The sequence below is a fragment of the Rhinoraja longicauda genome, chromosome 40 (genome assembly GCF_053455715.1).
Source record: "Rhinoraja longicauda isolate Sanriku21f chromosome 40, sRhiLon1.1, whole genome shotgun sequence".
Lineage (NCBI taxonomy): Eukaryota > Metazoa > Chordata > Chondrichthyes > Rajiformes > Arhynchobatidae > Rhinoraja > Rhinoraja longicauda.
Window position 1 is genome coordinate 11209457 of NC_135992.1, and position 16553 is coordinate 11226009.

The 16553-nt window shown below is 49.0% G+C and overlaps 1 protein-coding gene across 2 annotated transcripts in view; it reads right to left on the reverse strand.

Annotated features, from left to right (window-relative positions):
• tbc1d17 (TBC1 domain family, member 17) overlaps nt 1-16553 on the reverse strand; it is a 55401-nt gene that overhangs the window by 11677 nt on the left and 27171 nt on the right. For both annotated transcript variants that reach the window (XM_078430408.1, XM_078430407.1), the window contains exons 11-13: nt 8879-8995; nt 6026-6126; nt 3589-3688 (exon numbers count right to left, since the gene is read on the reverse strand). In XM_078430408.1, the coding sequence (XP_078286534.1) occupies nt 3589-3688; nt 6026-6126; nt 8879-8995 (318 nt within the window). The remainder of the gene's footprint in view (nt 1-3588; nt 3689-6025; nt 6127-8878; nt 8996-16553) is intronic.

Genomic DNA, 16553 nt, shown 5'->3' on the forward strand with positions numbered 1-16553 from the left:
CGTGAAGAGGAAAAAAATAGTCAAGGCAAATGTGGGTCCCTTGAAGACAGAAGCAGGGGAATTTATTATGGGGAACAAAGAAATGGCAGACGAGTTAAACCGTTACTTTGGATCTGTCTTCACTGAGGAAGATACACACAATCTCCCAAATGTTCTAGGGGCTGGAGAACCTAGGGTGATGGAGGAACTGAAGGAAATCCACATTAGGCAGGAAATGGTTTTGGGTAGACTGATGGGACTGAAGGCTGATAAATCCCCAGGGCCTGATGGTCTGCATCCCAGAGTACTTAAGGAGGTGGCTCTAGAAATAGTGGAAGCATTGGAGATCATTTTTCAATGTTCTATAGATTCAGGATCAGTTCCTGTGGATTGGAGGATAGCAAATGTTATCCCACTTTTTAAGAAAGGAGGGAGAGAGAAAACGGGTAATTATAGACCAGTTAGTCTGACATCAGTGGTGGGGAAAATGCTGGAGTCAATTATAAAAGACGAAATTGCTGAGCATTTGGATAGCAGTAACGGGATCGTTCCGAGTCAGCATGGATTTACGAAGGGGAAATCATGCTTGACAAATCTACTGGAATTTTTTGAGGATGTAACTAGGAAAATTGACAAGGGAGAGTCAGTGGATGTGGTGTACCTCGACTTTCAGAAAGCCTTCGACAAGGTCCCACATAGGAGATTAGTGGGCAAAATTAGGGCACATGGTATTGGGGGTAGGGTACTGACATGGATAGAAAATTGGTTAACAGACAGAAAGCAAAGAGTGGGGATAAATGGGTCCCTTTCGGAATGGCAGGCAGTGACCAGTGGGGTACCGCAAGGTTCGGTGCTGGGACCCCAGCTATTTACGATATACATTAATGACTTAGACGAAGGGATTAAAAGTACCATTAGCAAATTTGCAGATGATACTAAGTTGGGGGGTAGTGTGAATTGTGAGGAAGATGCAATAAGGCTGCAGGGTGACCTGGACAGGTTGTGTGAGTGGGCGGATACATGGCAGATGCAGTTTAATGTAGATAAGTGTGAGGTTATTCACTTTGGAAGTAAGAATAGAAAGGCAGATTATTATCTGAATGGTGTCAAGTTAGGAGGAGGGGGAGTTCAACGAGATCTGGGTGTCCTAGTGCATCAGTCAATGAAAGGAAGCATGCAGGTTCAGCAGGCAGTGAAGAAAGCCAATGGAATGTTGGCCTTCGTAACAAGAGGAGTTGAGTATAGGAGCAAAGAGGTCCTTCTACAGTTGTACCGGGCCCTGGTGAGACCGCACCTGGAGTACTGTGTGCAGTTTTGGTCTCCAAATTTGAGGAAGGATATTCTTGCTATGGAGGGTGTGCAGCGTAGGTTCACTAGATTAATTCCGGGAATGGCGGGACTGTCGTATGTTGAAAGGCTGGAGCGATTGGGCTTGTATACACTGGAATTTAGAAGGATGAGGGGGGATCTTATTGAAACATATAAGATAATTAGGGGATTGGACACATTAGAGGCAGATAACATGTTCCCAATGTTGGGGGAGTCCAGAACAAGGGGCCACAGTTTGAGAATAAGGGGTAGGCCATTTAGAACGGAGATGAGGAAGAACTTTTTCAGTCAGAGGGTGGTGAAGGTGTGGAATTCTCTGCCTCAGAAGGCAGTGGAGGCCAGTTCGTTGGATGCTTTCAAGAGAGAGCTGGATAGAGCTCTTAAGGATAGCGGAGTGAGGGGGTATGGGGAGAAGGCAGGAACGGGGTACTGATTGATAGTGATCAGCCATGATCGCATTGAATGGCGGTGCTGGCTCGAAGGGCTGAATGGCCTACTCCTGCACCTATTGTCTATTGTCTATTGTCTATTGTCTATTCTCAGTCACACAGCATGGAGACAGGCCCTTCGGCCCATTGAATCTGTGCTAGAGTGAGACATTCTCAGTCACACAGCATGGAGAGAGGCCCTTCGGCCCACTGAGGCCACACTAACCATTTATACTGATCATACATTCAATTCAATTTTTCCCTTCTCTGTCCATTCACTTTCATTTCCCCCGCAGATTCTACTGCTCACCCACACACTGCGAGCAATCGACAGTGGCCAACTAAACTACCAGCCCACACTTCTTTGGGATGTGGGGAAAAGCGGAAGCACTCGGTGAGGTGGTACGGTGGCACTTGGTAGAGTTGCTGCTGCCTCACAGCGCCAGAGACCTGGGTTCGTCGATGGTGCGTTCCCTCCACAGTTGCTGCCTGACCTGCTGAGTTACTCCAGCACTTAGCTTAGGTGCAAGAAAAAAGTTGGGAAGTCCCTTCAAAAAGCATAAATGCCAACGCAGGAAACCACATCAAAGCACACATCTCTATTTGCATGAGTCAAACGGCGCTAAGAAAGTGAAGTCACTTGCACGCACAAAATAGGTTAGTTAGTCATAGGAGGAGAATTAGGCCATTCGGCCCATCGAGTCTACTCCGCCAGTCATGGTTGATCTACCTTTCCCACTCAATCCCAGTCTCCCCATAACCCGGGCACGGTGGCACAGCGGTAGAGTTGCTGCCTTACAGCGAATACAGCGCCGGAGACCCGGGTTCGATCCCGACTACGGGTGCTGTCTGTACGGAGTTTGCACGTTTTCCCCGTTGGGTTGTACAGGGCCCTAGTGAGACCGCACCTGGAGTACTGTGTGCAGTTTTGGTTTCCAAACTTGAGGAAGGATATTCTTGCTATTGAGCGCGTGCAGCGTAGGTTCACTAGGTTAATTCCCGGAATGGCGGGACTGTCATATGTTGAAAGACTGGAGTGACTGGGCTAGCATACACTGGAATGAGAGGGGATCTTATCGAAACATATAAGATTATTAAGGGGTTGGACACGTTAGAGGCAGGATACATGTTCCCAATGTTGGGGGAGTCCAGAACCAGGGGCCACAGTTTGAGAATAAGGGGTAGGCCATTTAGAACGGAGATGAGGAAAAACTTTTTCAGTCAGAGAATTGTAAATCTGTGGAATTCACTGCCTCAGAAGGCAGTGGGGGCCAAGTCTCTGAATGCATTCAAGAGATAACTAGATAGAGCTCTTAAGGATAGCGGAGTCAGGGGGTAAGGGGAGAAGGCAGGAACGGGGTACAGATTGAGAATGATCAGCCATGATCACATTGAATAGTGGTGCTGGCTCGAAGGGTCACCGAAGGGTCCATTGTTTTCTCCGAGATCTTCGGTTTCCTCCCACACTCCAAAGACGTACAGGTTTGCAGGTTAATTGGCTTGGTAAATGTACAAATTGTCTCTAGCGGGTGTAGGATGGTGTTAATGTGCGGGGATCGCTGGTCGGTGCGGACCCGGTGGGCCGAAGGGCCTGTTTCCGCGCTGTATCTCTAAATAAAACTAATAAACCCTGACACCCGTACTAATCAAGAACCCGTCAATCTCCGCTGCAAACACACGCAATGGCTCGGCCTCCGCTGCCGTCTGTGGTCGGAAAAAATAAGATGGTGGCTGTGATGTAGAACGCTTGCAGATACGATGGCCTTCCCAAGGCAAGTCTACATTGTACACGAGGGACGCAATGATCGATCGTCACTGGAGTTAGGGTTGGAGCTTGGGGCACAGCACTGACCTAGGAAGTCGCAGAGGGCAGAGTCCAGCACCCTCAGCAGCAGCGCCAGCTTTTCCATCTGCTCCTTCATGCTCTCCTGACTCTCCTCAAAGTTCCGGTGCTGTGAACAAAGGCGAGAGGCAGACGTACGTGAGCAGCGATTACCCACGCGGGATTCCCCCCTCCCCTCCTCCCCTCCTCTTCAAAGTGACTGCAGAAAATAAGGCAGGCACAAAATGCCGGAGAAACTCAGCGGGTCAGGCAGCATCTCGGGAGAGAAGGAATGGGTGACGTTTCTGGTCGAGACCCTTCTTCAGATTGAAGATGGGTCTCGAGACCCGAAACGTCACTCATTCCTCGTCTCCCGAGATGCTGCCTGACCCGCTGAGTTACTCCGGCATTTGATGTCTACCTGGCTAAAGTATTCCACCTTTATTATTCAGTGTCTTACAGCGTGGAAACAGGCCCTTCGGCCCAACTTGCCCACATGTCCCATCTACATTAGTCCCGCCTGCCAGCGCCTGGTCAGCTATATACTAAAACTCTCCTTTGCTATCTTGTTTGTGACTGAACTTCAGCCAAGGCAGTACACCATAGCGCGACAATTTCAGGCCCACGATGCCCACCATTGTCACTTTAGTGATAATGCAAGTAACTATTTTTTAAGTTATTCAGATTTTTAAAGTTTAAATCTATCTCCCAGGGAGGGAGGGGGTGATGGAGGGGGGACGGGAGGATAAGGTCGGTTGAGGGGGATGGAGTGGGGGGGGATGGGAGGCGGAAGGGGGTGGGTGGGAGGATGGTGGATAAAGAGGGTTGAGGGGGATGGAGTGGGGGGAGGGCAACGGGGGATGGAGGGAGGGGAGGGGGTGGAGGGAGGTAAGAGGGGAGGGAGGGGGAGGGAAGGGGAGGGAGGAGATGGGGAGGGAGGTAAGAGGGGAGGGGGGAGTGGGGTGGAGGGGAGGGAGGAAGGGAAGGGAGGGGGAGGGGAGGGAGGGGGAGGGGAGGGAGGTAAGAGGGGAGGGGGGAGTGGGGTGGAGGGGAGGGAGGAAGGGGAGGGAGGAAGGGAAGGGAGGGGGAGGGGGAGGGAGGTAAGAGGGGAGGGGGGAGTGGGGTGGAGGGGAGGGAGGGGGAGGGAAGGGGAGGGAGGAGGAGGGGAGGGAGGAAGAGTGAGGGGAGGGAGGGGGAGGGGAGGAGGGAGGGTAGAATAAGGTGGGTTGAGGGGGATGGAGTGGGGGGGAGGGAGGATTGTGGATAAGGGGGTTGAGGGGATGGAGTAGGGGGGAGGAGGGCAAGGGGGGATGGAGGGAGGGGATGAGGTAAGAGGGGAGAGGGGGGAGCGGAGGGAGGGGGGGAAGGAGAGGGGGGGGAGTGGGGGAGGAGAGGGTGCTGCACCAATGCAGGAGAGGTTTGGGCCCAACGGGTCCACTTGGTCTAGTCTACCACTAAACCTGTCCTACCCATGTACCTGTCTGAATGTTTCTTCAATGTTGCAATACTTGCCTCAACTACCTCCTCCGGCAGTCCATTCCATGCACCTACCACACTTTGCGTGAAGAAGTTACCCCTGAGATTCCTTTTAAATCATCCCCCCCCCCTCACCGTAAACCTATGTCCTCTGGTTCTCGATTCCCCTACTCTGGGAAAGAGAGTCTGCGTGTCTACCCAATCTATTTCTCGCATGATTTTGTACACCTCCATGAGATCAATTGATCTATTGATTGCCGAGAGGATCGCGTGATACACATTGACTACATTAAGCATCACATATCCGGCAGGCCTATCTAGTCCCCATTGAGTATTACAGTTAACATGCAGCATATCATCCTTGAAGAGTAATTAATAGAAGCTGAGTGGCGCAGCGGCAGAGTTGCAGCCTTACAGCGCCAGAGTCACAGGTTCGATCCCGGGCGCTGTCTGTACGGAGTTTGCACGTTCTCCCCGTGACAGCGTGTGTTTTCTCCGAGATCTTCGGTTTCCTCCCACACTTCAAAGACTAATTGGTTTGTAGGTTAATTGGCTTGGTGTACGTGTAAATTGTCCCTAGTGTCGTGTGGGATAGTGTCAATGCGCGGGGATCGCTGGTCGGTGCGGACTCGGTGGGCCGAAGGGTCAGTTTCCGCGCTGTATCAACTAAAACACAAAGTGACAAAGGGAAGAGGGCAAATCGCGGTGGGGGTAAATTCACTGGCCTCCTGTCTTTCGGATTGAGAGTTAAGCTGTGTGGCATGCAAACAAATAAGCAACATGCTACCCAGAGGCACACAAGGGGCATGTTCATGCAGCAAGGGTACACTTTACACGGAACTACAACTACCACTCTCCTTCCTGCTACACCGGAGTTGCCCGCGGCTGTCAAAGGTGATGCAGGAGAGGATCGGGGCTAGAGGGGGGCTTAATCCACGTTCTTTACTCCTGTTAAACCAGAACAAATGCCCCCAACGCAGAAGGCACTCACCACTTTGTCCATGAAGCCGGTGAAACACCAGAAGGAATCGACTTCATTCTGAGTGACGTACAATATTGGGGAGAGGAGGTCACTCATCCCTTGCACGTAGCCTGTGGAGTAAAGCAACAGCAACTGTGTCAGGGTTCACCTTCTCTCCCCAGATGCTGCCTGGCCCGCTGAGTTACTCTAGCATTTTGTGTAACGGTATGAACATTGACTTCTCTAACTTCTGCTTTCCCTCTCTCTCTCTCAATAGACAATAGGTGCAGGAGTAGGCCATTCGGCCCTTCGAGCCAGCACCGCCATTCAATGTGATCATGGCCGATCATTCTCAATCAGTAACCCCCCCCCCCCGTTGCTGCCTTCTCCCCATACCCCCTGACTCCGCTCTCCATCCCCTCCCCCTTCCCAGTTCTCCCACTGCGGCACGGTGGCGCAGCGGTAGAGTTGCCGCCTTACAGCGAATGCAGCGCCGGAGACTCAGGTTCGATCCTGGCTACGGGCGCCGTCTGTACGGAGTTTGTACGTTCTCCCCGTGACCTGCGTGGGTTTTCTCCGAGATCTTCGGTTTCCTCTCACACCGCAAAGACGTACAGGTATGTAGGTTAATTGGCCGGGCAAATGTAAAAATTGTCCCTAGTGGGTGTAGGATAGTGTTAGTGTGCGGGGATCGCTGGGCGGCACGGACCTGGTGGGCCGAAGGGCCTGTTTCTGCACTGTATCTGTATTCCTTCTCTCCAGAGATTCAAAATTCAAAGTGGAGACTGGGCAGCAGGGATCGGCTCAGATCAGGATTATCTGGCATGTGAAAGTAGATTAAGATGGTTAAACTAAGGCCCACTTAGTTTAAACAGAGGGTTTTCACTGAACTTCAGGGTCAAACAGGCTAGCAGAAGGGGAGATCTGTTTCATCTGAAGCAACAAGGAAGAGTTTTAAAATGGAAAGGGGTGGGGATGGGATGGGCTAAGATCTTTGCCAGAAGCTGAAAAGGGTGTCTTTGATCTTGAAAAAAATGTTAGGAATTTTGTATCATTCAGGCTGTGACGTGGTCCTTGTGTTAACATGCACCGCAGTGTTTACAGGGCCTGGGTCATGCTGCTGGTATGGGCATTGACAACACCCAGACACAGAACAGCACAGGAACAGGCCCTTCGGCCCACAATGTCCGTGCCGAACATGATGTTAAGTTAAACTGACCTCTGATGCGGTAGCGCAGCGGTAGAGTTGCTGCTTTACAGCGAATGCAGCGCCGGAGACTCAGGTTCGATCCTGACTACGGGTGCTGCACTGTAAGGAGTTTGTACGTTCTCCCCGTGACCTGCGTGGGTTTTCTCCGAGGTCTTCGGTTTCCTCCCACACTCCAAAGACGTACAGGTATGTAGGTTAATTGGCTGGGTAAATGTAAAAATTGTCCCTAGTGGGTGTAGGATAGTGTTAATGTACGGGGATCGCTGGGCGGCACGGACTTGGAGGGCCGAAAAGGCCTGTTTCCGGCTGTATATATATGATATGATATGATATGATACAAGATCCCGACAATTCCAGCTCGTCTGTCACTAGGGGTTGCCAACTATCTCACTCCCAAGTACAGGACAAGGTGATGTCACCGCCCCGCGCCCCACATGACCTCACCCAGCCAGCGGCCACGTGCTCCCGCTCCACCAATAGCGGCTGCCTGGGCTGTGAGGTGGGTTGCTATGCAACCTCCATTAGGAGGCGCCCAGCCCCCGGGCCTACACTGTCCGGAGCTAAAATGTTGGAAACCCAGAGTGTCGGGGCCTAAACTGTCAAGGCCCACAGCGTCCCCCGCGCCTTTAGTTTAGTTTAGAGATGCAGAGCGGAAACAGGCCCTTCGGCCCATCGAGTCCAAGCATACTAACGCGATCCTACACCCTCGGGACAATTTTACAATTATACCAAGTCAATTGACATTACAAAGCTTTTTGGAATGTGGGAGGAAACTGGAGATCCCGGAGAAAACACACGCAGGTCACGGGGAGAACGTACAAACTCTGTACAGTTTAGTTTAGAGATACAGCACGGAAACAGGCCCTTTCGGCCCACCGGGTCCGCACCGACCAGCGATCCCCGCACACTAACACTGTCCTCCACCCACAAGGGACAATTTTTACATTTACCAAGCCAATTAACCTACAAACGTGCACGTCTTTGGAGAGTGAAGATCTCGGAGAAAACCCACGCAGGTCACGGGGAGAACGTACAAACTCCGTACAGACAGCGCCCGTAGTCGGGATTGAACCCGGGTCTGGCGCTGCATTCGCTGTGAGGCAGCAACTCTACCGCTGCGCCACCGTGCAGTCCCAGATAATCATATGCATTTTTCCCCCCATTTTAAAATATTTTTATTATCAATTAAATCGACAGTAATCTCCATTTCATGTTCCGTAAATCCAAGCAGTGACCTACATTGGCCTTGCAAGAAGCTTCCTGTACCCATCATTCTTCATGGGCTCCCAGTCCATTTTGAGCCTCACAGTTAAACTTCTCATCCTAAACCTACAAACCCCAGGTTACCAGCCTCTCACCCCAAGCTCTATAATTGCCCCCTGGACCACACTCCCATAGATATCCAAAAGCTACCCATTCCTTCTCTCCTGAGATGCTGCCTGACCTGCTGAGTTAATCCAGCATTTTGGGAATAAATGAGATGACCGGCTCACAACCTGGATTTCCCGTCCATAAACCCCCTAACTTCAAACAGCAACCTGCTTGTGTGGGGAAGAAGGGTCTCGACCCGAAACGTCACCCATTCCTTCTCTCCAGAGACGCTGCCTGTCCCGCTGAGTTACTCCAGCTTTTCGTGTCTATCTTGTAATAGGAGTGACAAAGCAGGTTCTTACCCAGATCAAAGTTGTACATGCAGTAAGTCATGAGCACGTCGTTCAGTAGCACCAGGCCTGGGTTGTCATTCCCCTCGTAGAATTTGTTGTTGCGATCGGTCCTGCTAACATCCCGCTCTGGGGATTTTAAAAAAACAAAAATAATTACAACACGTGGTCTCCAACACTATTGCCGACTGGTTACTGAGTAAATGTGAAGCTCAAAAATGGGACTAGCAGCCATTTGGACCAACAGGTCAGCAAAAAAAATTCTAAAGAGCACTACAGTTTAGACCTCAACAAGATGGAGGCTAGGCTCCTACAATGCTGCCAGTGACAAATGAGGACTAGACATAGAAGCAGTTTAGACCTCACCAAGATGGAGGCTAGGATGCGAAAATGATGCAGGTGGCAAATATGGACAAGACACAGAAGCAGTTTTGACCTCATAAAGATGGAGGTTAGGGTGCTGCAATCCTGCAGGTGGCAAATGAGGGCTAGACACAGAAGCAGTTTTGACCTCATCAAGATGGAGGCTAGGATGCTATAATGGTGCAGGTGGCAAATATGGACATGACACAGAAGCAGTTTAGACCTCATCAAGATGGAGGCTAGGATGCTATAATGATGCAGGTGGCAAATATGGACATGACACAGAAGGAGGAGACCAGGTGGCTCCTTGATCCATCTTTGTCATTCAGTATTGTGAGAAAGTGGTAAAAAGGGATAATTGATTTAGACTAAGGATCCTGAGAAATAGCTGACTCGACAATATGACCCTGAGAAATAACTGACCAGACAGTGCTCGGCTAGAGAAAAAAACCGCAAGGACAAATGGTGACAGCCCAAGGACAAGTGTTAGAAGATAATCAGAGAACTGGGAGGAAGGGCAAAATAATCAGAGAGCTAAGAGAGAGGGAGGGCATGAACTACTCTGTACTGCGCTAGCCTAATGAAATAAATGAATATTACTGTATGATGTGGAAGGCAACAGGGGCGGTGATGGTAGACTGTGCACCTCAGTGCTCCGATTGGACGGAGCCCGAAGGGGAGGAATTAAAGGTGTAACAATTGTAAAATGAAGTGAATAAAAAGAAGGGATTTTCCCGACCTCGGTGTGTCTCGACAGGGGAGGCACCCAACTCTGCAGACTTGCAAATAAACTATACTTGTTTCTCTAGATTGTCTCGAGCATCGTGATTGTGAGCACTCACATTTGCATCTCACAAGCTTGGGGGCTCGTCCGGGATCGCCACTCCGGCCGGCTGACGGGAGTATACGGAAGAAGGGACGGTGCACCCCGCTGAGTTCAGCGGTCTCAGACTCCTTGCTTGCCGTCAGCGGTTTGAGCGAGTGATACCTGGACCAGAGACTCGAGAAACAAGTGGGAGGAGCAGGAAATCGCGAGGAGCTAAATCGAGTGATTCTTGTGCACAGGACCCGGGTAAGAAAACTGACTATTAAGTACTACTCGGGCGATTACAGCTAAGATCGGAGGGGGAAAAAAAAAAAAAAATTCCGATCGGGAGGATAAAAGATCGGAGGGGAATTCCGATCGGGAGGATGGGCAGTGAAAACGGAAAGCCCAAAAGGGAGGGGAAGGACGGTAAGCCCAACCCCCGCATTCCGCCTGATAGACCGTTGGGGCGAATGCTGAGCCATTGGGGGCAGGGAAAAACCCAGGGATTGGAGAAAACAAAAATGATTCAACTCTGTTATTTTGAGTGGCAGAAATACCCGATCAAAGGGAGTTCAGTCTGGTGGCCACGACTGGGCTCCGATGAGGATTGAGTACGGCAGGCATTAAATGTGTTTGTTAATTCAAAAGCTTCCCCTAATCTGGAGGAAAGTTGTTATGCTTGCAAGGGGAAAGCGAAGAATAAATCCTGAAAGAATCGCAGGAATCACAGGCTTGCCGATGCCTCGGAATAAATATTAAAGGAATATAGTAGAACTAAAGAAGATAGAAATAGCGTAACAGGTAGCACAGTGACTATAGAGACGTAACGGAGTGAGAACAAGGACTGCATTTAAACTGACTGACCAAGTGCACTAACATAACATAAGACAAATACAATGAATAAAATAACTGCAGTTGAACTACTAAGTAGGAAGCTCCCCGTATCCAAAGAGGATATTAAAAAAAACACTCTGAGAAATGGAAAGAAAAAAAAAGAAAAAAAATTGGTTACGAAATGGCCCACGGAATGATATAAATATGATATAAATTTTGATATATTTATATTTTGATATAAACATGTGTGATGAAATGGGAGTATTAATTAAGAACTATAAGCCTAAGGATAAATCAGAAACCCGAGTAACGAAAAAGGAAAAAGAACTAGACGTACTTAAATTGTTTAGAATAGGAGAAAGGCTGAGGAAAGCATAGAGGAACAGGGCGGCACGGTGGCGCAGCGGTAGAGTTGCTGCTTTACAGCGAATGCAGCGCCGGAGACTCAGGTTCGATCCTGACTACGGGTGCTGCACTGTAAGGAGTTTGTACGTTCTCCCCGTGACCTGCGTGGGTTTTCTCCGAGATCTTCGGTTTCCTCCCACACTCCAAAGACGTACAGGTATGTAGGTTAATTGGCTGGGTAAATGTAAAAATTGTCCCTAGTGGGTGTAGGATAGTGTTAATGTGCGGGGATCGCTGGGCGGCACGGACTTGGTGGGCCGAAAAGGCCTGTTTCCGGCTGTATATATATGATATGATATGATAAGATAAGATACCTATCTTTGGTGAAAAAGAGCAGGAACACATGAGAGAAATGGGAGCCCGGCGTACCCCAAATGGGAAATGGTGGACACCGGATGGAAAGCAGCTATTGAACAAAGAAATTATAAGGGAGTTATTAGGGAGGCTGCACAGGCAAAGCCATTGGGGAACCCAAGCCCTCTGTGGTACCCTCCTCAGGACCTACTCTTGCCGTGGGATGTATACCATGGCCAAACAAGTCATAGGGGGTTGTGTAATATGTCAACGAATCAACAAAAAAATCATGAGAGCAGTCCCAGGAGGAGGACAACCATTGGCAATAAGGCCCTTCCAAAGAATACAGATAGACTTCACCGAGTTGCCCCGACTACAGAGATGGAAATACCTGTTAGTGGTAGTGGACCATTTCACTAGATGGGTAGAGGCATTCCCTACAGCAACTGCCACCTCACAGTCGGTAACCAGGGTATTATTGGAGCAAATTATACCCAGATATGGGATTGTGGAAACAATAGACTCGGATAGAGGGACCCATTTTGCCTCCAAAACACATAAAATGATATGTGAAGCATTAGGAATTGAATGGAAATTGCATACACCATGGCATCCCCAGAGTTCCGGAAAGGTGGAAAGAATGAATGGCACCTTTAAGACCCAAATCACCAAGTTAATAGAGGAAACGTGTGCCTTCCGATAGCCTTGTTAAGAATCCGAACGGCACCTCGGAAAGACATAGGGGTATCACCATGTGAAATGTTATTCGGGCTCCCGTACTTAGGAAAGATAGAGGGAACAATACCAGGGAACGACGTGTTCCTAAGGAACTATTTACTGGCAGTATCCCAATCTCTTGCAGAACTAAAAACTAAAGGATTACTGGCCCAGTGCCCGCCACTGGATTTTCCGATTCACTCAGTCAAGGCTGGAGACTGGGTACTAATAAAAACGTGGAAGGAAGAAAAGTTGCAACCTAGGTGGACTGGACCCTACCTTGTGTTATTAACCACCGAGACAGCAGTACGATCAAAAGAAAAAGGGTGGACACACGCAAGTCGATTTAAGGGTCCCGTGGAGGCCCCACCAGACAATATCAGCCCATGGACGGTATGTGGAGGAAAGGAGCCATTGACTTTGGTATTCACCAAAACCCCGCACGGAAAATGAAGACTTCGTGCTGGTGGATCGGGTGCTGGGTGGTTACCCAGCTTGTGAGTAATGTAGCATGTATAAAAATCACTATACCACAGAATAGAAGGGCCACCACCATCCCATTTGATGTATGTAAAGGAAAATCATGGTGTGGTTATAGAATGTATGTATGCACCCATCCCTGTAAAAATTGGCACGAGGTATTCACTTCATCCAGAGAAGGGTGGCAAAAGTCCACCTATCAAACTGATAGGTGGAGAGTATATCAAAACCCAAACAAGGGATTGCCAGGACGTGTATATGTAAGCATACAGAGGGTTCAAATAAAGGAAAGTGGTAGGTATTGGATATGTGCAGATAGAACAGGGAAGGACGCATGCCTGAGGTTTGAAATAGAGGTAGAACGGGACGGATATATAGTAAAATATGAGGATAAGGGGGAAATGTTCCAGATAGAAGACAGTCAGAGTAGGGATCCCTGGGCAACCCCAGCACCACCGGTAGTCAGCAATGTCACCACGGAATATGAGCCTAAGGATTTGAAGATAATGATAGTAACAGGAGAAATAGAATTAATGCAATTGTATGGGGAGGGAATACCAACAGGGGAAAAGGGAACCAACTCCTGGCTTACCTGGATGATGTACATGGCCAGAAGTATGCAACAAACCAATTGCTACGCCTGCGCCGGAGCTAAGCCTCAGCTGGTCCCAGTACCATTTCCCCTGAATTGGAATAGGACACCTGGGGCTATGTCATGTATACTACAACTATTCACGAATCCCATACTACCAAAGAATGAGACCTGCCAGAGCTACCATTACCTATTCCCGGCTAGCAACAACAACACGAAGGGCTGAAGGGAAGACCCTTGACCTCCCCCATTCACCATTCCCCTCGGGGAGGAGGGATTCAGTGCTATACAAGATATAACCCAGATGGACAGGAAATGGGGGAGGTGCTAAACTGCAATCAGACGTATAACATAACAGCTGAGGAACAGGGGTCACTGTTCAGTAGCTCCTGGCTGATAAAGCAGATAGTCAGTAGAGCCGATGTCTGGTGGTGGTGCGGAGAGGATATTCTGTGGCCCCGGCTACCAGGGTCATGGATGGGAACCTGTACCCTTACACAACTAATGATGCCCTTCACCATAGCAGTAGAGCATGCGGTCAAAATCAATGAAGGAGGCCGACGACAAAGGAGAGAGGTGAGAGGATCATTCGACACACACATCTATATAGATGCAATAGGGGTGCCAAGAGGGGTACCCGATGAATTCAAAGCCAGAAACCAGATAGCTGCTGGCTTTGAGTCCATACTCTTCTGATGGTCCACAATTAATAAAAATGTGGACTGGATCAACTACCTATACTACAATCAACAACGCTTTATAAATTACACTCGAGATGCGGTTGAAGGATTAGCGGAACAACTGACAGCTACCAGCCTAATGGCCTGGCAAAATCGCATGGCCTTGGACATGCTGCTGGCTGAAAAAGGGGGGGTGTGCGTAATGTTTGGGGAACAATGTTGCACCTTCATCCCCAACAACACTGCTCCTGATGGGTCCGTGTCAAGGGCCCTAGCGAGTCTCACCTCCCTGTCTATCGAATTGGCCGAGAACTCAGGAGTAGACACCTCCTGGACCAAGTTTCTAGACTCCTGGTTTGGGAAATGGAAGCACATCTTTACATCAGCCCTAACATCAGTGATAGTTATGATGGGGTTGCTGTGTCTATTCGGATGTTGCATCATTCCCTGCATACGGGGGTTGTCTCAGCGATTGATAGAGGAAGCTCTGGCAAAGAACGACATCGCCATGATGGCCTTTAGAACACAGCATGACCAGCAGGAGGAATAGAGAGAGGCAAAGACTCTGCTGCTAGCACTAGAAAAGGAGGAAATAGTATAAATCAAAGTAGCGTGGCATAAGAAAAAGGGTGGATTGTGAGAAAGGGGTAAAAAGGGATAATTGATTTAGACTAAGGATCCTGAGAAATAGCTGACTCGACAATACGACCCTGAGAAATAACTGACCAGACAGTGCTCGGCTAGAGAAAAAAACCGCAAGGACAAATGGTGACAGTCCAACGACAAGTGTTAGAAGATAATCAGAGAACTGGGAGGAAGGCCAAAATAATCAGAGAGCTAGGAGAGAGGGCATGAACTACTCTGTACTGCGCTAGCCTAATGAAATAAATGAATATTACTGTATGATGTGGAAGGCAACAGGGGCGGTGATGGTAGACTGTGCACCTCAGTGCTCCGATTGGAAGGAGCCCGAAGGGGAGGAATTAAAGGTGTAACAATTGTAAAATGAAGTGAATAAAAAGAAGGGATTTTCCCGACCTCGATGTGTCTCGACAGGGGAGACACCCAACTCTGCAGACTTGCAAATAAACTATACTTGTTTCTGTAGATTGTCTCGAGCATCGTGATTGTGAGCACTCACATTTGCATCTCACAGTATGATCAAGGCTGATCCAATCTAAACCTCAACTTCACTTTCCTGCTCTCCCTTTCGCACTCAACTCCTTTGCAGTTTAAACATATAGTCATTCAGCGCGGAAACAGGCCCCTCGGCCCAACTTGTTCACACCGGCCAACATGTCCCAGCTACACTAGTCCTTACTCATTATGTTCTCCCTGAGGTTGAGAAGTTAAACAGAGGCCTGGCCTGCCCACTAAGAGAAACAAACAATTCCTTGAACGCTATCCAAGGGAGAACCATGGATTTTCCCCTCGATGGTCCACATTTAACCCTCAATTGCCCCACTTTTTTTTCTCACTGTGTGCAACTGGACTACAGCAAACCTACAGTCCTCCTAATTTGAGGAAGGACATTCTTGCTATTGAGGGAGTGCAACGTAGGTTCACCAGGTTAATTCCCAGGACGGCGGGACTGACATATGACGAAAGAATGGGTGGACTGGGTTTGTATTCACTGGAATTTAGAAGGATGAGAGGGGATCTTATAGAAACATATAAAATTCACTGGAATGAGAGGGAATCTTATAGAAACATAAGACAGGCGAGATGCAGGAAAAATGTTCTCGATGTTGGAGGAATCCAGAACCAGGGGTCACAGTTTAAGAATAAGGGTGGGCCATTTAGGACTGAGATGAGGAAAAACCTGTTCACCCAGAGAGTTGTGAATCTGTGGAATTCTCTGCCACAGAAGGCAGTGGAGGCCGATTCACTGAGTGTTTTCAAGAGAGAGTTAGATTTAGCTCTTAGGGCTAACGGAATCAAGGGATATGGGAAGAAAGCAGGAACGAGGTACAGATTTTGGATGATCAGCCATGATCATATTGATTTTAGATTTAGAGATACAGCGAGGAAACAGGCCCTTCGGCCCACCGAGTCTACGCCGCCCAGCGATCCCCGCACACTAACACTATCCTACACACACTAGGGACAATTTTTACATTTACACAGTCAATTAACCTACATACCTGTACGTCTTTGGAGTATTGAATGGCGGTGCTGGCTCAAAGGGCCAAATGGCCTCCTCCTGCACCTGTTTTCTATGTTTCTATTTTTGTTTTTTACAGACAAGTGAAGTGAAGGACTGCTGCAAGATGATTGCAACCAAAGCAATCAAGGGTACAGAATGGAGACTGAACCAGGCACAACTATTTTCTTTGTCTCTATGTTTAACCCTTGCAATAATAGACCTCTCGATCATAGATTCGTTGCTCTGCTCCCTTCACTTCCGCCAATGAGTCGGCTCCAGGTACTTCTGGTCGTGTGAGCGGAGAGAGCCAGCAGCCAGCAGGAAGGCAGCGCGAGTACCGGTCCCGTCTCCGGCTCACCGCGCCCGGC